The 20,415-nt window shown below is 40.7% G+C and overlaps 1 protein-coding gene across 1 annotated transcript in view; it reads right to left on the bottom strand.

The window, feature by feature from the left end:
- Nucleotides 1-20,415, bottom strand: part of ASTN1 (astrotactin 1) — a 461,200-nt gene that overhangs the window by 71,643 nt on the left and 369,142 nt on the right. Inside the window, exons 15-16 of the mRNA XM_072648560.1 lie at nucleotides 13,344-13,448; nucleotides 10,532-10,720 (exon numbers count right to left, since the gene is read on the bottom strand). Coding sequence (XP_072504661.1) covers nucleotides 10,532-10,720; nucleotides 13,344-13,448 — 294 coding nt within the window. The remainder of the gene's footprint in view (nucleotides 1-10,531; nucleotides 10,721-13,343; nucleotides 13,449-20,415) is intronic.

The raw sequence follows: 20,415 nt of genomic DNA, 5'->3' as shown, positions 1-20,415 counted from the left end.
TTATTTCACAAGATGTTTCCAGGAGTCAAATGAGATAATGTGTGTGTGTGTGTGTGTGTGTGTGTGTGTGTGTGTAAAGTTCTTTGTGAACCCTAAATAAATTCAATCTATTGATAAATAAATGTTTGCTTCTGACACCAAATCTAATTTTTTCTCTTTGTAACCCCTACCTCTTCCCCCTAATTATTCCTCTGAAGTCATGAGACTTAATATTGGGAGGTAATCCAGAGGTTCTTAACAAAGGGTCCATGGATAGATTTCAAGGGGTTTCTGAAATGGGTGATCAAACAAATGTAAGCAAGGTATAGTGGAAAGTGTGTTAGGCTTGTGATCAGGAGGAGCAGGGTTCCAATTCTACCTCTGATACCAATGATACCAAGTCCTGAGCTTGGGAACATCACTTAACATCTATGTTCCCCCAAGCAGTTACTTAAAACTTATCATCTAAGTCTGCTTTGGACTGATGGCATTTCTAAATTGGGAATATTCCACAGTAAGGAAATCACAAATCATTTCTGTATTCTCATAGCATTATAAGGGAGTTGGTTGTCCTATAATTATAGCGTTATTGTTCAATGATATTGGCTGGGACTCTTTGCAGCACTGGCCTGTCTGTTTCCTTTGAAAACAGGACTCACCTCTCAAAATCAGGCCACCACAAAAAAATTCCCATCATCAAAAAAGTTCTTCAATCCTAGTAAGCGCTCTTATTTGAACTTGGGTTATTAATAGGGCTAGGGACCAACTGCTGTGGCAACAAGAAAAGAAAATGCACGTATCTGTATGCAGGTCACGGCACATAGGGGGTTCAGAGCTTTGAAACAGGGGGGAAAAGGGAAGCTGATGCATCTGGACTCTTTCATGAGACTTTTCTTCTGATGATGAGCCTGACAGCTTCTTTGCACTTAAAAGGCAATAACACCCAGGCTGCTTATCAAAAAGTTCCCCTTCCCCATCCCAAGAGCCCACTCTAGGAGGGAGGGGGAGACTTCCTGCAGAAGAAACCAGAATCTCACTCTATGTGGGAGGAGAAGTGGTGATTCATTCTTGGTCATGTTTCAGGCACAGGTTTGTAAGCCTAAAGCACTACGTAAGTACAAGCTATTCTTATCATTACTTATTATTATTCTTGTTAATAATAATGTAAACTAAGGTTAAAGATTGTTGGCATCCAATGCCAGATCTTGGAACTGGGACTGTGCCAGCCATCTTGGCTTTGGGTCTTGGCTACGACATCTCAGTCAAGTTTCTTCACTTCCTCCAGCCTCAGTTTCCTCACGTTTAAAAGAAAGGACTCAGACTAGATCAAGGGGTCTTTACCTTTTTTGTGTGTCTTGGACCTCTTGACAGTCTGATGAAGTCTATGGTCCCCTTTTTTACAATGGGTTTATTTTTATTTTTTAAACTATAATTGATGAAAATGTAAAATTTCAGTTAGAAGTTTACAAAAATAAAGATTCTTTCCCCATCCAAGTTCAGAAACCCCTTGAAATCTATCCACAGACCCTTTGTTAAGAACCTCTGGATTATCTCTAAATTCCTCCCAACATTAAGTCTCATGGCCCCACAGGCCATAATTAGGGGGAAGGGGTAGGGGTTACAAAGAGAAAAATTTAGATTTGGTGTCAGAAGCAAACAAATTTCCAGCAAGAGAGTGGTTTACTCCCAGTAAAGGTGGTGTGTTCTTCGTTACTGGAGGTCCTGCTGGATGACTAAGTGCGAATGGTATGGAAGGAATTCTCTCTTGCCTATGGACTGGACTAGAAAACCACTGAGGTGTCTTTTAGCTCTGAAATTCTGTGATTCTAAATACTACCAGTGCCAACTTTCACCCAAATCCATTTAAAAATAGAGACAATCTCCCACTTGGAATGCCTCACCTACACAGATGGGTGTTACTACAAAGCCCTTGCAACATGATCCAGGCAACAGCAGTAAACATAAAGGGGAGGGCCTTGCCTTTATGGGTACCTGGACATATTTCAAGAAAATGAGTGGGAGGAAGACATTTCTACTGTTTCAGAGTGCTCTGTGTGGAAACTGAAATTGCCTTGGGTGGAGAAAGAAGTGCCTCCTCTTCACCATAATTTTAATTCTGAGAAGTAAACTTGCCCTTCTCTTCAGGGACTGTGAAGTGCCCAGTTATGTTAGGGTACCTACTATGTTCCCTATGCTACAGTAGGTGCTGTAAGGGGGTCACAGGCAAATGCACACACACTAAAATGCTGGAGCTTTTCACATGAATAATTGTGTCTGAGGTATATTCAAAGTCTAGGGAGATAGAGTGGTATAGAGGTTAGCCCAAAATTAATGGGTACAGCTGCACTGGGAAGGGTAGTGGACTGCTCCCTAAGTCTGGTTTGATAATGGGGATTATGGAAGTGCATGGAATTCAGGAGAAGGGCACTAAGGCAATGGGAATCTGGGGATGGCAGCCTAGTGGAAATTCTGGTATGTGGTAGCCTGGGCTGGTGGAGGAGTGGAAGGTAGATATGGAGATGTTGGTTGCCACTTGGAGGAAATGCAACCCTGGGGACAAAGCAAGACCCTCCTCTGGATTTTTGGGTCCTGATGCAAAGCCCCAGTTGCCCTGGGCTAGTTTCAAGTCTGCAAGACATGATCTCTAGTTTCAAACAGCCAAAATCTAGCTGAGAGGCCAGAATTAAAGACATAAACAATTGGAGAACAAGCCAACGTATAATTAATGGTTAAATTTTATAGTGCACACTATAAATGACTATAGTTATGTGAAAGTGTCTTCAATCTTGCCTTCCAGAATTGTCCCATTAGCTTGAATTCTTTTCTGCTTAAGATCTCAAACAACACAGAATCAATAGCCTCTGGGAAAATGGACTTCCTCTGAGTATTGATGAATGCAATCAGGGCAGGGTCTGCCTGGGATAGCAAGATGAAGACAGTGCTGACTGTACTTTAAGAAATGGATAAAAAAATCAGCTTATCAGCTTTAGCCTTGATCGCTGGCATTGGTCCAACTCCTTTTAGTGCTGTGGGGGAAAGAAGGCAGCTAGATTCTGCACACAAGCTCTTTTCTCTGAGTTCCTTAATGATTCACAGCTCAATTGGAGAAAGGTCCTGGTCTGCAGTGAAAGCTAAATGCCATATGTATTTCATCAGGGTGAACATTTCTTCCAGTCTGCCCAAACATCCCACTGGAAGGGTTATGCCACCATGACCTCCCATGGGGTGGTGCCATGGCACTGTTTACTGATGGAGATGGCGAAGAAGAGTCAGGAAAGACTGCTATCTGACCTTCAACTTCCTTGGATGATTTTCTTCTTCTTCAGTTCAGGGCAGCACCGCACAGCACTAAAAGTTCCCAGAGTGCCCACATCATGACCCATACAGAGCACAAAAGCTGGAAAGCTCTGTGTGAGAGAAAGATCTCTAATGAGGTTGGAACTAGGGCTGGCAAACTTCTGGTCAAGAGAAATGGAATCTTAAACCTTAAATCTTCCAAAGGAGAAAACATACTTCATCTCCTACATCCAGGTTAGCTGTTCTACCATCCTGTCTTCCAGAGCTATATGAAACACTAGATGGAATCCTGAACTTGGAGTCAAGAAGACCTGAGTTCCAATCTTGTTTTGCTTACTAACTAGTTGTATGATACTGGGCAAGTCACTATAATTATAAAATGGAGATGATAATAATAAAACTGTCTCATAAAGTTGTTTTGAGGAACAAAATGTGAAACACTTTGCAAACTTTAATGTGCCATATAAATGCTAGTTATCATTACTGTTGGTATCACGGTTATTATTTTTTATTAATAATAATACTAGCTATTTTGCTGGAACAGCTATGGCGTGAAATCTACATATGTCTCCATGGCTGTGCTTTATTAACTACTTAGTGTGATTGGGTGTCTCACATAGACTCAGTAACAAATAATTAGAAAACTTATCAGGGTCCACCTAATCCAAAACTCTGTTCAAGAGATGACTCTTCTTTGTGATATTATCAACAATCCTGTTTGTTTCTTTAAATTTGTGCCAGTTCCACAGATTGACCACACCATAGACTGTTCTTATTTTAAAAAAAATCTTGTTAATGTGTATTTAACTGTGTTGAATTGAATAGAACCCATAGTGGGATCATATTCTCGGGTACCATGTCATTTCCTGAAAAAGTTCTCCCTAGACACACAGAACTCAGCCACTACCTCAGATCCTCCTGACTTCAGGTCTGGCACTCTATCCACTGCACCACCTAGTTAATCCACATAGATCTATAAAGATGTTGGTGAGACAACGTGGTACATTGTCAAGCACTCTCACTGTCAGAATCTGAAGTCAGAATTAGGAGTCAGAAGCCTAGTGCAAATCCCAGTATGGTCACTTATTCCCTGTGATTCTAGGCAATAAGCATAGGCAATAAGCGTATTGGACCAGATGGTTGCGAAAGTCCCTTTCATTTTTAAATTGTGGTTCTATTACTCTCCCTTGATCTTCACAATAACCTTGTAAAGCAGGTACTACAAGAAAAGCCCATTTACCAGGAGATAAAACTGAGGGGCATAGAAGTTACAGGATTTGTCTATGGTCACACAAGTAGGAAGGGTCAGAGGTGGGATTTAGATTCATGTTGTCTACATGTCACATACACTTTCTAAGACACCTCTCCTAGAGATGGCCATCCAACCAGCTGAGAACAAAATGTACTGAGGTTGTCTATTATACATCTTATAGTTATAAAACCAATACCACTTGTCTGCCGGTTTCCCTGGCTCCCTTCAAGTTCTAGCTAAAATCCCACCTTCTACAAGAGCCTTTCCCAGCACCTCTTGATTCTAGTACCTTTCTTTCCTCTTGATTTTCTCCAGTTTATCGCGTACAAGCCTTGTTTCTACATACTTCACATGCTGTTTCCCCCATTAGACTGTGAGTGCCTTGAAAACAGAGACCATCTTTTGCCTTTTTTTATACCCCCAGCTCTTAGCGCATCGCCTGGCACACAGTAGGCACATAGGAGGTACTTACTAAGTTTGTTAATTTATATTTAACAGAATTCTAATAAACTGATTCGTTTGAATAAATGGGGCCACAGTCAAGGAAAAGGAGGGAAATCTTTGTTTCCAGCTTTCCTGATGAACTGAAACCAGGCACTTAGAAATGCCTCTGACTCAGAGTTCAGCAGGTACAAGGGGAGGGCTGTTCCTCAGGGAGATGTCTGTCTTTTACAGCTTGTCAACCGATATACATCCTATGATGTGCATCAAGAGTAAAACCAGAAATGAAAATGGCAGAAGCATACTAGAGTAACACTAAAAAGAGGTATTGAGAAAGGACAAAAAAATGTCTTCCAAAATCAGTTTCTGAAAAACAGTGGTAAAGAAATAGGAAAATGCATACGAAGAGGTCAGGTAGAGAATTAAGTTATTGGAAGCCAAGGTTCAACCTCAGTAGAAATGTTTCTCCCGAGAGTTAAGAGCTTACAGTGCCCTATGTTTGTCACTTTTGAAGTGAGAGACTCCACAGAGATAAAGTGATCTTGGAGGCATCAAAGTGCAGGGGAAAGAACACTCCTTATGTTTCTTAGAACCTAAAGCTTAACCTTAGACTGAGTAGGGAAGACATAACGGTACTTCTCTTAGTAAGAGCCCAGCTCATAGGGAAGCAAACTGGGCTTTGAATGAAGATGAAGGTTAACATGAGGGTCATAGGACTTTTTCATTCTGCTCTTAGACCTGGGAGAGGGAGGGTGTGTGTTTATGAGAGAGAGAGGGGGGGGGGAGATAGAGAAACAGACAGAGACAGAGAGACACAGAGATAGAATGTGTGATGTGTGTGTGGGGGGTATGTGTGTGTGTGTAAGGCCTTTGTGCATTTTGTGCCTCTAAAGTCATCCATTTTGTACCTCTATGAAACACCACAGGTTTAGCTCTGAAGTTGGTCTAATATATCCATCTCTGAATCTCTGTTAATTAGGCATGATTAATCACCTGTACACAAATCCATTGAAACTCCCCCCACCTCCGACGTCATACTGAAAGGATGGCCTGTGGAGAAGAGAGTCTGGGTTTGAATTCTTCCTCATAGACTTGTTTTCTGAGTGGTCATGGGTAAATCACCTAACCACCCAGAGGCCCAGTGTCTTCATCTGTAAAATGATGTTGGAGTAGATGGCCTCCAGTGACCCTTCCAACTCTAAATCTAAGAAGTCATTAATCCATGACCACATTTTTATAGCATTGATATTCAAAGTATTAAGTGCCAAGCTATGATGGGTAGCCTCCTTTAGAAACTTACTACTTCCTTCTGTCTACCTACAGCTCCACAGAGGTTGCTTTGCCTATACCTGCCTCCCTGAGTAGTCATTCCATCATGTTTCGGGTGCTCCAGGCCACTTACAGCTCCCTCCCATCCCCCAATTTTCTAATCACATACTTCCTAGTGCTCTAGGACAGTTTCATCTGAGACCAAACCCCTGTGGACAATGATAACTGACACAAACTCATTCCTCAATGATTAACATACTTCTACACAGTCATTCCTCAGCCATTCCAATGATTCTAGACCCTACCATCTCCCATTGACCTCTCCCTTAGTCCCATTGTGTCATTCTAATCCCTTTCTGCACCCCCTAAAATGTACCACTCTAAAGATCTCTTCCAGTGCCCTCTGTACAATACCTACTCTGTTGATAGCAAAACAGCTTTCCTATTACATCCTTTTTTTTCTCATTCTCTCCCTCTTCTTGCACTCACTGAGACCTGGCTACCTCTTCATGACAATTTTCCTGATCACCTTGGTTCAATTGACTGGTTGCATTTTCATTCACTTGTCCATGGTGAAAGAGTTTGAATATGCCTTGCTCCCCATTATCTTTTCTAGGCTCTCTTGCTACCTTCATCATTCAGTAATCTCTCGTCCTTTGAAATTCATAAAAAAACATATTTATCAACAAATCAAGATGCTTCTGACCTTTTCTACCAATATCCAAAGCAATCTCCTTCCTTTCTAAATGAGCTCCATGCCTGGCCCAAGTATTAATCTCCTCTCCAACTACTACCTGTGTTTTTTCTGTACATATATATATATATATATACATATGTGTATACATGTATATACACACACATATGCATACACACATATGTGTGTATGTGTGTACATATCCTAGTCTGAAGGTTAGGATGTTTGAGGGGAAAATATTTATGTGTGGGTGCTATATATATAGCTATGTATATGCATACACATGCATACCTATATACATGCATATACATATTTGTGTACATATGTACGTGTCTATGTGTATATATATGTATGTTTGCTTACATATTGCCTCCACTATTAGACTCTGAGTTTCTCAAGAGCAGAGAATATTTTTTTCCTTCTTTGCATCCTCATAACTTAGCACAAAGCCTAGATCACCATAGGCACCTAATAAATGTTTACTGACTGATTCATCACGCATTTCAATATACTTTCATACTAGCCATTATGCAGAATATGAAAGGATAAGAGTTCTCTGCTCAATGAACTTTCAATTCTAATACAATGACTGTTCTCCACTTGTCCTTTGAAATTAATGATGATGGGAGTAACAAAAGTGCTTAAAAGTAAAATAAATAAATGAATAAAACTGAGCTATCACAGAGACATCACTGTCCTGAAGGAGAATGGTAGACATTGATGGTCAATAGCTATCCAAGGGGAAAACACTCAAATGTCTTCAATACCTTTTGAGAACATACCAATCAAACCATGACTGAGGGAGTCACTGGAGACTCTTGTGAGGAGGAGGGTGATAATGAGCATGAGGAATAAATCTAAAATTTGGGAAAAAACAGTGACTCTCTAGTCATAGAACTAGGATTCAAAATTCACCCCTGATACGGATTACCTCTGAGACCTTGGACATGTCACCTAACCATATTGGGCTTCAGCTTCCTCATCTCTAAAATAAGGAGGTTGGACTGCATGGTCTTCAAGCTCTAGATCTAAGTTCCCGTGATTCTTCTCTGAAGATGTGACAGACTATAGGTCTGGAATATTGCATATTCTGTCAGATTCAGTTGATATATGAGTTGATTTTACTAAGCTGTTTTTTTGTCTTTATTTTAAAGAATTCTTTCTTACAAGTGATAACCCTTTTTTTAAATTTGAGACAACTGGGGTTAAGTGACTTGTCCAGGGTCACACAGCTAGGAAGCATCTGAGCCCAGATTTGAACTTAGTCCTTCTGACTCGAGAGGTGGTACTCTATTTACTGTACCACTTAGCTGCCTTTCTCCATTTTGTTTCTTTACAGCAGCAGGTGACTCAGATGCTCTTGAGGCACTACAGTGAGCTTTAGGAATTGGGGGTGGGCAAACCTGGCCCAGCCTATCTCAGAAGGCTTAGAAAATTAGGGTAGCCCTGGGGTAGGCAGGAGCTCTAGGGGCCCAGAGATTCCTCTTGGGGAAAAGTACAGGGAAAGAATTGGAGGTAAAAGGGAGAGGTCTGGCTGGAGATGAAGGGGGAGGCAATGTTACATATACTAGAAGGTACTTGCAAATACTTTCAGTTCCTGTGACCTTTCTTTGCAGAGATGAGAGACTATGGGTCTGGAATACTGCTTATACTGTCATATTCAGTTGATATACTGGCTGGCTTTATTGAACTACTTTTTTTGTCTTTCTTTGTAAATTTTTTTTTTTCTTACAAGTGATACCTTGCTGGTAGGGGAAGAAGGAGGAATATATTTGGAAATCAAGGTGATACAAAATCAAAAAGACATCACTAGAAACATCTTAAAAGATTAAATCAGAGAACAATTTCAAAAATAGGACTTTAGTGAAAAAAAGAATCTCAGACAAGAAGAGCACTTTGAGTGAGACCCAACAATGGTGCAGCATACAATGCAAAATTTCCTATCAGCTTTGAGTCCGATTTAGGATATGGAATCCCTAGTTCAAGAGAAAAGAAAAGCGTGTAGCTCCCAGGCCTGTTTGTGGCCAAGTTTCTATTCTCCATGGAAATCTCAAGACAGTGGTAACTCTGGGAAAGGTAAATTCATCAGGTAATCAGCATTCCCCAATGTAAGCTAACTTTGAGAGCATCCTATGTACATGTGGAGAGTTTGTTTATTTCAATTAGCCTTATCTATCCCATACAGTCAGTTGAACTCACTTCTCTCCAGGCAAACTATAGCCTTGATGCTTTCATGCCTTAGGAGTTTTAGCACATAGAGGATGGATACCATCAGCTCATTTGAGGTCAGAAGTGACTAGTCTGCGGCCTCAGGAACTTGGCTAAGAATGCTGGAATTGCTATGAAAAGGATTTGGTGATACACACTGAGGGTGGATAGTTCACCTCTGCTAAGAGGCAGGATAAACTCTCAAGTTATAAACACTCTGACAATCCACACAAACTATATTGACATTTTTAAAGTGCTGCCAGGTGAACTAAAAGAATGATAGGAAGGAGGGTGGGGAACCCTAGTTCACAGAACACATTCTCCTATCTTCCAGCTCTACAACAAAGGAAGGACACAGTGACCCCTTAGTTCTAATGTTCTTGAGTATTGGTTGCATATCTTTGGTCAGTAATAGGGCACATACTTACTAGATTGGCTCAAGGAATATATGTGTTAAATTTTTGTGCTCTCTAAATTTTGATGTCCTGGGTCAAAGCACCTTATGTTCTGCCATTGTTAAGGTTCTGCCCAATACAGGAGAGTTTTAAATTATTCTAATTGTAAAAGAATTCCTTAATTTCCAAAAAAATTTGCTTCCTCTTTTACTATTTACAAATGATTTATTACATGACAGAAAGCAGTGACCAGAAGCAATAACCATGACTAATTAAAGATCAAACAGAAGCGAAGGCAAAGTACTTCTGAAATCATCCTTTAGGTCAATAGGGAAAGGATGTTGATTTATAAAATTTTGATTTTTTGACCTTAAACTAGGAGAGGCAGCATGGTGTGGTAGATAGTTTATCTTGGAGGCAGGAAGACCTCGGTTCAAGTTCCAGTGTCTTACACACACTGTCCATAGGACCCTGGGCAAATTTCTTAGCCTGCCAGGGCTCTGTGCAAATCTATTATACATGGTAGATAAAGTCTTTAATTGACATTGATAGATGGAGTTTCATCATCTTGGAATTCTTTACATTAACAAAATCATAGATCCACCACCTATCTCTTATATATGTACAAGTCAGTCTCTTCCATTGGAAGGCTAGCTAATTGAGGAGAGGATGTCTTTCGCTTTTGTCTTTGTTATACCCCCCAGCATATATTGCAGTCCTTGTTAATGGACTTGCTTACTAAATGCTTTTTAATTTACTGATTATATCTAAAATTCTTTCCTTTGAAGAAAATTAGATTAATACCTAAGCCTTGAAATGTAAGGGAGATCACAGTCCCCTAAGGTGAATCACCCCTTCCCTTCCCTTCCCTTTCCTTCCCTTCTCTTCCCTTTTCTTTTCTCTCTCTTTCTTTTTTTCTTTTTTTTGCCATTAGACTTTACCACCTTGAATGTACTAGAAGAGCAAACAAGGCCAGCTGATGGGCAGGCCCCCTACCTTTACTGATGTCTTCATATTCTAGCCAGAGCCGCCGCTGCACCTGCTTGTTTGGGTACCAGATGGAGCAGGACTCCTCAAAGCCATAAACAGCCTCCTGGATGTAATGGTTGCCAAACTGGTCCAGCAATGCTACAAAATCTCCCCGAGAGGTGGCTCCATCCAGAGAATGGAGGGCATTGCTGAGAGCTATAAAGGAGAACACCGTTATCAAATGGTACAAAAATTCAGCAGGGAGAGAAAAGAAGCGAGCATTTCCCTTACCTTTCCCCTCCTGGAAGACCCAGTTTTCTCTGGGTTTCAATCCCTTCAGTCCTCATTATTCCTTTTAATCAGACCATATTTGATTGTAACTTCTTACAACTGGAGGCCTCTCACCTTTGGACCAAGCTGTATCCTTCTTTGTTCTACATGGACAGGATGGATGTGGCGCATGAAAGCAGAGGTGTCTAGTCCCATGGGTGACTTTTGGGGTAAAGCAAAGGAAATAAGTCTGAACTGCCATCTGTTGACCATGTAATTTCTTCTGTCATTCTCTGGCTAAAGGCTGATATTCAGTTATGCTCACCAGCTTGAAGCTGGCAGAAGACAGGGACAGTCTCTCTTGCCAGACTGGTCCAAAACGAAGAGTAGCCAATCTATTTCTAGAGGTTTTCAGTTGCCACAAGAGGCCCTGTACCTCTTATCAGTGATGCCCATGTCCTAGTCGTTTTTAGCCAAATAATTCTTTGGGAACTAAGCAAAATTTTAAGGACCCTCTGCCAATGCTTGCACATAAGTTTTCTGGCTTTGGGCCCCCACATTAGAAATTCCTGACTCTTTTTACTGCCCTTTTTCTTCTTCCACAAATGCACAGAGATGAGGACATTCTTTCATACTTCTCCCTCTGTTCTTTACAAGATATTTCTCTCACTCAGCCTCTCTATCTTTACCCTGCGCATTCATTATTTATGTCTGGAGAGACCTGTGCAAGTATCACAGAGAAATCATATCTCACTTTGGAAATATATTAGGAATTTAATTCTATAGCTTTCTCATTTGGAATGGAAGAAAAAGACTCATGGAATCACAAAATTTGGATAGCCCTTAAAGTTCCCAACCACTTCCTAAATCATAAATTCTGTGATGCAGTAGAGAAAAGCATTGGCTTTGGAAGACTTGAACTTGGATTCTACCTTTACCACTTACTACCAGCATAACCTCTGTAGGCCTTCATTTCCTCATCTGTAAAAGAAATAAGATAGACTAGATAACCTCTAAGGTCCTATTGACCTCTTTGACACTAATAGGCACCCCTAATAAATGCTTCTGTTTGAAATTATCTTACGATGGGAGAGGTCATTACACTTCAAATCAGCCAATTCAATTTTTAGAGAGTTCTAATTTTTTGATTTTTTTCTTATACTGAGCTGCCATCTTTCCTCCTGTTAACATCTACACTGGTCACACTTCTTCATGGTCATGCCAAATAAATCTTGATGTCAAAATCCATTTGGGAAAACATGTCTCTATCAATAAACTACAATACAGGCCTTATTCATGGGTCTCCCTGCCTCTCTGATGAGTCTTCCCCTCTACCTTTGCTGAATATTTTCCTCATTTCTTTCTCCCTTTAACCTAAGCATCTCCTAAGGTTCTGTCTTATACCCTCTTCTCTATATTTCTACTTTTTACCTTAGTCTTTGCTTTCAGGTCTCATTTCTATTGGATGATACCCTGAACAACTTTTCTTTTCCAGGTTCCCAACTCAAATTTCTAAATGCCTACAGAGTATCACCACTAGATATCCTACCAGTTAGGATACCTCAAAGTTCACCATGCTACAACCAACCTAGCTTTGCCACAAGTCCTAATATTCTTGACTTCTCTCTAAGCATCAATGGTGCTACCATTCTCTCAGTCATATCTTCCCTTCTTCAAAACTGTAGGGTCCACATGGGAATCATTTATTATGTAATCTTCATTTCTCCCTAAGCACTTAGAACAATGACCCCCACACATGAGCCATTTAATAAATGTCTGTTAAGTGAATGGATGCTTGTAATCTTGGGGTCATCTTTGACTCCTCCTTTTCCTTCATCCCACATATAAAATCAATTGCCAAGTCTTGTCAAACATACCTCCTCAATATCTCTTGATTTTACCTCTGACTAACCAGCCCAATTCTCATTACTCTAACCTCATCATTCATTACCTATCACCTGGTCCTTTATAAAAATCTCCTCTTAGTACACCATGCTTTCAGTCTTTTTCCTTTTCCTAATATTCTGACAAAAGGTGGCCATGTTGTTCTTTCTGGTGCATAGGCATGATGATGTCACCCTACTGCTAAAATCATTTTATGGTTCCTCATTACTGACCAAATAAAGGCCAAACTTCTTATCCTGGTACAGAAGAGGTATTCTTGGGGGGGGGGGTCCTGAAATTACATCAATGCCTATACTACTTGGATTATTTTAAGTAAGTCACCTAACTAGAGACAGGGGAAGGCACACTGGCCCTGGACACAGAAGGCCTAAATCCACATTTTGACTCTTTTTCTTGCTACATGTCTATGACCTTGGAAAAACTCCTTAGATATCTGGGCCTCAGTTATTTATCTGTAGAGGACTAGATAATTTCTAAGATCATTTCAAACTATAAAATATATGATTTGTATGACCCTGGTTACATGTTAGGCCATGTCTACTTTGCCATACAAACACCAATCTCTCCTACATGATAGGAGAACATCTGCTAAAGTAAATGCTCAGGTTATTTAAAAAATTTTTTTGTCATTCTGTACCCCAAATTGCTGCTCTATGATACTCACCCTGAGAGATGGTCGCTTGATTGAGCCTGATGTGATACATCACAGAACGGACTTTCCAATGTTGTAGTAGAGGGTACCCAGATACCTCGCTAAAGTTCACCATTCCTAGGAACAAGGGAGAAAATATGACTGGAGTTAGAAGATGGCCCACCAAACATACTGCTCCCCAATGCCCAGATCCAGCCATTCAATATCAAGTCTATCTGTTTTAATCTCTTTAAAAAGAACACAAGGTCCCATAGAGAGTGTTCTGGGAGTTCAGGTTACACAGTGTACCAAATTTTGATTTTCCCCTGATCTCAGTTTCCTTCAATCAGTCAATCAACAAACATTAAAGTGGATATTATGCTCCAGGCACCACATTGGATGTTGAGGGACACAAAAATAAAACAGCCTGTGTCTTCAGGAGCTTGTACTTTACTAGAGATATAAAACAACAATATATAAAGGACCTACACTTGGTCATTTGGGGAATTCTTCCATCTATTGTGGTCTGTTTATAATTTGAAACCTTAGAGAACTGAGGCTCAGAGAACTTATGTGTGTGTGTGAATGTAGATAACATTATTCACCTAACTATCTATCCCTCCATCTATATAGAGATAGGGCTAGAAATGATAGAGAAACATATGGATAGATTGATAAATAGATGGAGAGACAGATTTATGATAGATGAATAGATGATAAATATGCAGACAGATGAATAAATAGATGGGTAGATGGTTCAGTGATAGATGATAGATTGATGAAGAGATGATAGATGGATAGATTCACAGAAAGATGATGGATAGACAGATGTATATATGCCATTTGTCCTTTGTTTTTGAAGAGGACCAATGACACCATGGATGATATCTTTAGTCAAATCGCCTGATTCAGCCACTTTTACATCCATTGGAACAAATTGTTCTAATCTGCCCATTTCCCAGGGAAACTCTTCATTTGATTGGGATAGACATCCTCCTAACTCACTCACAATTATCCTCAACTTGGTTTAGTTTGTATGCCGAGATGGTTTACTATAGTGCAGCAGCTGTGCGTGCTACAGTTTTTTGGGGTCACAGGTAAGAGCTGGGTGAAGGTAGGCTCCAAATATAGATGAGCAGCTATGAAAAGGGCTCGGCAAGCCTTCGCACCAGAGGTGCTAGTCCTCCCTGAACACCCCATATACCACAGATGGATAGATACATGATAGATAGATAAAAGATTGATGGATAGATGATGAATATGCAGGTAGATGATAAATAGATGGATAGATGTTAGATAGATGGATGGGTGACAGATGATAGTTGACAGATGGATAGATTGATTAATGATAAATATACAGATGGAAAGATAGGTGATAGATGGGTAGATTCATAGATTCAAATATAGATAACAGATAGATGGATAGATGATAGATGGAAAGATATAGATAGATAGATAGATAGATAGATAGATAGATAGATAGATAGATAGATAGGTAGGTAGGTAGGTAGGTAGGTAGATAGATAGATCACAGACATACTATTATAAGCATTTTTGTTTGGGGCCTATTATTTCCTTAGTATGGGAAACTTTGGTCATGCAAACTCCCTACACCAATACAGACTGACAGCTTGTTTGTAATCTGTAGCTTTAGCACTAACAGATTAAGTTGGCCAAGGTTACACAGTTAATGTGGGACAGGAGCACGTCTCGAACCCCAGATCTTCTGACTTCTTAACTAGCCTTCTATTCACTACACCAAGGCACCTCTCAGGTGGCACAGCAGACAAAGTGTTTGATTGTGAGTCAAGAAGTCCTGATTTCAAATCTAGTCTCACACAGATACTAGTTGTATAATCCTGGGCGAGTCATTGGACCTCTGCCTGCCTCAGTCTTCTCAACTGCAAAATGGGGAGGAACATAGCATCACCCTCCCAGGGCTGCTGTGAGAATTAAATGATGAAATATTAATAAGTACTTTACAAAAGTTAAAGTGCTTCAAGCCTGCTCATATTTCTATGATGTGTTCAGGTTTACAGAGCACTTCCCCCTTCCCCAACCCCCCAACAAGAACAGTTGAGTTAGGCAATGCAGGGGACTCTTATCCCTATTTTACTGACGGGAAAACTAAGATTTAGGGAAATGAAGTCACTTCTCCAAGGTCCCACATAAGCATCAGAACCAGGTTCCAACCCTGTCTTTCAAGTCCAAGACCAGAACATTTTCTTCTCTACTCAGCTGCTTCCATAGGTCTCCTCATGCTACTTCTCTCTGAACCTTTGGGAATGCCTCCAGGAAGATCAGAATGAATTCATCCTTCTTTGCAGTCCCTTGCAGAAAGCTACCTACATGTTATTTTTTTTGAGTACTTCACAAGAAACACACTAAGTGATTTCAATTCTCAAGCTACCAATGAAACTAAAAGGATTCAGCACACATGAACATTTTATATGGTGCTTTGAGGTTTGCAAAACACTTTATCCGTGTTATAAGATCCTCACAACAACCTTGTGAGATGAGTACTAGTATTATGCCCACTTTACAGATAAAGAAACTGAGGCAGACTGATGTTAAATATTTTGTCTAGGGTCACACAAATACTAAGTGTTTGGGGCAAGATTTCAGCTCATGTCTTTCTAGCTCAAAGTCTAGCATTCCATCTACTCTACCACACTGCCATACAAGATCTCATTCTTAAAAAGAAGTGGACTGGACAATTTCCCAGTCCTGTTGTAGTTTCAATCCTGGTCTCTGCACTGAGCCCTACCCAGGGCTTTCCTTGTTACTCATTCTCTACCCCAGAACTGCCCAGTTGGGAGCCTGTCCTGTCTAATGAGAAAGACCACAGGACTTGGAGTCTGAAAAGCTGTTTCCTCATCTAGAAAATGGGGATATTAGTATCTACCTTGCCTATACCACAGATTTCTTGGGGGGGGGAAGAAATAAGATCATTTCTACAAAATTACTTTGAAACAATGTCTATCAATTACTATTATGATTAACTTGAGTGAAGACAAAGAGCAGAAGGAAGAGGAAGAGGAAAAGAGAAGGAGAAGGAACAGGATGGTAAGGATGCTGCCAGGATTCTCATGAAAATGGAAAAGGCTGAAGAGCCTGGATCAGGAAACCTGGGCTCTCTATAGGCCTCATTTTATCTGCAACTTATGGTGGAAAGATCATTGAATAGGCCCACAGACAACCTGGCTTCTAAAACCTACTCTGCCCCACCATATGTGGTGGGAGACTGAACAAATCACTTCCCTTCACAAAGACTAGTTTCCTTATTGGCCATGTGAGAACAATGCCTACTCCACCTGCCTATAAGGGGTGTTGGGAGAATCACATTAAACAATGGGTGTGAAAGCACTTTGGAAAGTATAAAGGACTGTATGAATACAAGAAAATGTGTTCATCCTTACCATCATACCTACAATCAGAAAAAAAAAAAAAAACAAACTTTACAATTGGAAAAAAAATCTAGAGCTGTGGGGGAGGTTGAGGGTTGGGGGGGGTGATGAAGGGGAGAGGTCCTAGGGAAGAAGGCTGGGCTCTATTTCTTCTTCTTCCACTTGTTTCTGAGTTTGGGACATGATCAGGTCATTTCATGTCTGACTGATTCCATCTCTAAAATGGGTATAATTATCCTTGGATCACTTACCTCTCAAGGATGGTGTGAGTTCCAAACGAGGTAATCTAGGCAAAGCACTTTAGAAACCTTAAGGTGCTCTGTCAGTGCTAGCAATGACTAGTTACAACCTTTGTACCTCACAAAACAGAACATTAAAGTTGAAAAGAACCTTAGGGAACACCTGATCCAATTCCTTTATTTTCACAATAAGACAATGGAGTCTCAGAGAAGGGGAGAGACTTGTGCCATGGTCGCACAGCAGGGACAGCTCTCCTAACTCTGTTTAGTTCTCTCTCTCTCTCTTTCTCTCCCTCTGTCTCCCTCCCTCCTCTTTCCCTCCATCCTGTCACTCTCGCCCTCTTCTCTGTCTCTTGTTCTCTGTCATGCTTTCTCCCTCTCTCTCTCTCCCTCCCTCCCATCTGCCTTTCTCTCCCTCCTGCCACTCTCTCCCTCTTCTCTTTCTCTCTTTCTCCCACCCTTCTTTCCTACCCCCCCAAAATTTAGTTTCATAAACTTTAGCTCAGCAAAAGGAAGGGGGAAGGATAAGAAAAGGGATGGGATGAAAGAGAGAGAAAGCAAAAAAGATATGAGAATAGAAATTACGGCAGTCTGCATTCTTCTAGCGTTCATGGAAAAACAGTTCAGTTACTGAAATGGTCAACAACACACCTTCCCAAAGCAGAGTCATAGAACAGTTATAGAACTTTTGATGCCTATAAAATGTTGTGTCATGCCTGTTTAAAGGTGATATTTCTATAGCTTAAAAAACACAGGGTTATTTTTAAGTATGTATTTTCAGACCAAGCATATTATCCACCAAATCCTAAGTGTAGCTTTGTCTATGTCTATGTATCTTGAAATTCTGAACCTCACTAATGTGGTGGCCTAGACACAAGGGCAGTTTAGGATTCTTTGTGGAGGTTGGGGAGGTGAGGGGAGTTGGAGAGTGGAGGAAGAGGAGACATTTCTGAATGAGCCTGTTTGATGCGGGAGAAGTTTTTGCTTCCATCTATGCTCGAATCAAGAATGGGTGTGCAGACTTAATGGAAAACCTGTCTTTAATATCTTCTAACTCTGCTGTACCATTATTGATGCTAATGCACAATAGCAGTGTTTGCCAGACTGATAGTCAGGCTGCCCTTCTGGACGATTGTGGAGGGGTTTGGAGAACACTTTTGCAAGCAGAGCAATGGTGCTCCGAGATATGAACAACATGGGCTGGTGGGTCAGACTTCCCTGCCTCCAGGGCCTTCTGTTCTCCCTTCATCTCAACCTACCATATCAAGAGCTTCAAAGATCTACGCTTTCTCTTGTAAGGTCAAATTATGTGTCAGATTTACAGATGGTACAAAGTTGAGAGGGGTATTCATGATCTAAAGAGAATTTCACAGGCAAAAATGATGGGCCAAGCTGAAAAACATAAAATCAAGTAGGAATAAATATGAAGTTCTGTACTTTAGCTTAATCAGCTTCTCTATGCCAGCATGAGGGTAGTAGCTAGGTGGCACAGTGGATAGAGTGCTGATCTTAAGACAGAATAACCCATCTTCTTGGGTTCAAATCTGGCCTCAGGTCGGTGTGTGTCTCTGGGCAACTCACAATGCTGTTTGCCTCAGTTTTTCATCTGTAAACTGAATTGGAGAAGGAAATGGCAAACCACTTTAGGATCTTTGCCAAGAAAACCCCCAACGGGGTCACAAAGAGTCAGACATGACTTAAAAATAACTGAACAAGACCTGCAAGATGGGATGACTGAAGGAATTGCTGTCCATAGATATAGTTTCTGTGAACAAAGTCTAGGGGGCTGCAATGAATTAGAAACTTAATGAGTCTGGGCTGTGACAAGTGAGATCTTTAGCCTCATCATTATCCCCTAAAAACTCATGCTGTTCTAAGATTCAGGAAAAGGGGAACAGTGTCTTAAAGTGTGTGTACCCTAGTTCCTACTGTACCCAGCCTCTTTCAGACCACATCAGGTATATTCAGTTCTAGTCACTGGATTCTAGGGAGAAGTATGTTCAGAAGAGGGCCACCAGGATGGTGAAAGGACTGGACACCATGCCATGAGAAGACTGACTACAAAGAACTGGTCCTGTTTGTTTATGAAAGTTATTTTCAAGTATCTGAAGGGCCATGGAGCACCCAGCCTTATTCTTGTGGACTAGGGGTTGGTCTCATTACATTTTGCCTCAGAGGATAGAACTTGAAACAACAGGTTGAAAAAATGATGAAAAGCCAAAAAAAAAAAATCCAAACAATTAGATCCATAAAAAAAGTGGATGGAGTTGCCTTGAGATATGGGATGTTCCTTCTCACTGGAGTTTAGGTCGTTAAGCTGAGGCTGGACAGCCTACTGTCAGCACTGGGTGGGAAATTTGTATTAAGGTTAGTGTGACCCCTGTAAGAAGGCCCCCGAAGCCCTCCCAACTATTAAGATCAGTCATTTTCTGAAAATAAATTTCACATGGAGGCACGGTATGACGGCTAAAAGGTCCCGGGATAAAATAATCTGAGACACATTGCACACTGATACGTCACAGAATGATAGCAGTATGGAGAGATAGTATGGTATAATGGAATGAGTGCTAGATTTGGAGACAGAGGACCCAGGTTTAAATCCTAGATCTTTCACCTCTAGCTTTGGGACTGTGGGCAAGTCACTTAACTTCTATGAAATCTTATTTTCCTCATGGGTTGAAAAAAAAATTAAAAATAGATGTTGGACTAAATGATCTGCAAGATTTCTTTTAGCTCTAGGTATATAATCCTATGATCCCTTGGATCTGGGTGGGGATTCAAGAAAAACTACAACTAAACCAGTACTTAGGGGTCTATTCAGTTGGAAGGAAACCACTCAACTTTAACCCAATTATTCTATTTATTCTAGCCATGGAAAGAAGACTATTCCTGGGGAGGTTCCAATCACCTATTAAGTACTCACATCCTAAGGGAAAGAAAGTAGTCTTAAAAAATAGGAAAGGAGCTTTCATTGAATCAGAGTCTAGAAATCATCAAGGTATCTAGTAGTACTTTTGAGGCTGGTTCAGATGTGAAAGAATTCATTTAGACCTCCTCTTTTAGCCAACAGGAGCTTTTTATTTTATGTGAAAAAACATCATGGGCCTCCTTAGCAAGAAAGCTAAATGAGACCCTGATATCTGGGGGAGCTATGCTTATGTCGAGATGTTCAGGATGCAAACACCCTCCAAAGCTAAGGTTGAATCCATGGCCTTGTCCTCCTCTGCAGTAAGCTCTAATTAAAACAATCTACTTGCTTTGACCAGACTGTCTCAGGACAATAGGAAGTTGGCAGAAGAAGAGGAAAAGGAAAACATCAGCTATTAGAAATGGAAAACACTTTGGACATGGTCTCAAGTCCCTTTTACAGATGAAGAAACTGAGGCTTGGAATGAGCAAATGTCTTGTCCACTGTCCCAGAGCTCATCATTGCTGAATCAGGATCAAGAACCCACGTCT

The sequence above is a fragment of the Notamacropus eugenii genome, chromosome 2 (genome assembly GCF_028372415.1).
Source record: "Notamacropus eugenii isolate mMacEug1 chromosome 2, mMacEug1.pri_v2, whole genome shotgun sequence".
Lineage (NCBI taxonomy): Eukaryota > Metazoa > Chordata > Mammalia > Diprotodontia > Macropodidae > Notamacropus > Notamacropus eugenii.
Note: the sequence above shows the minus strand (reverse complement) of the source record. Positions and strands in the feature narration are given on the sequence as shown.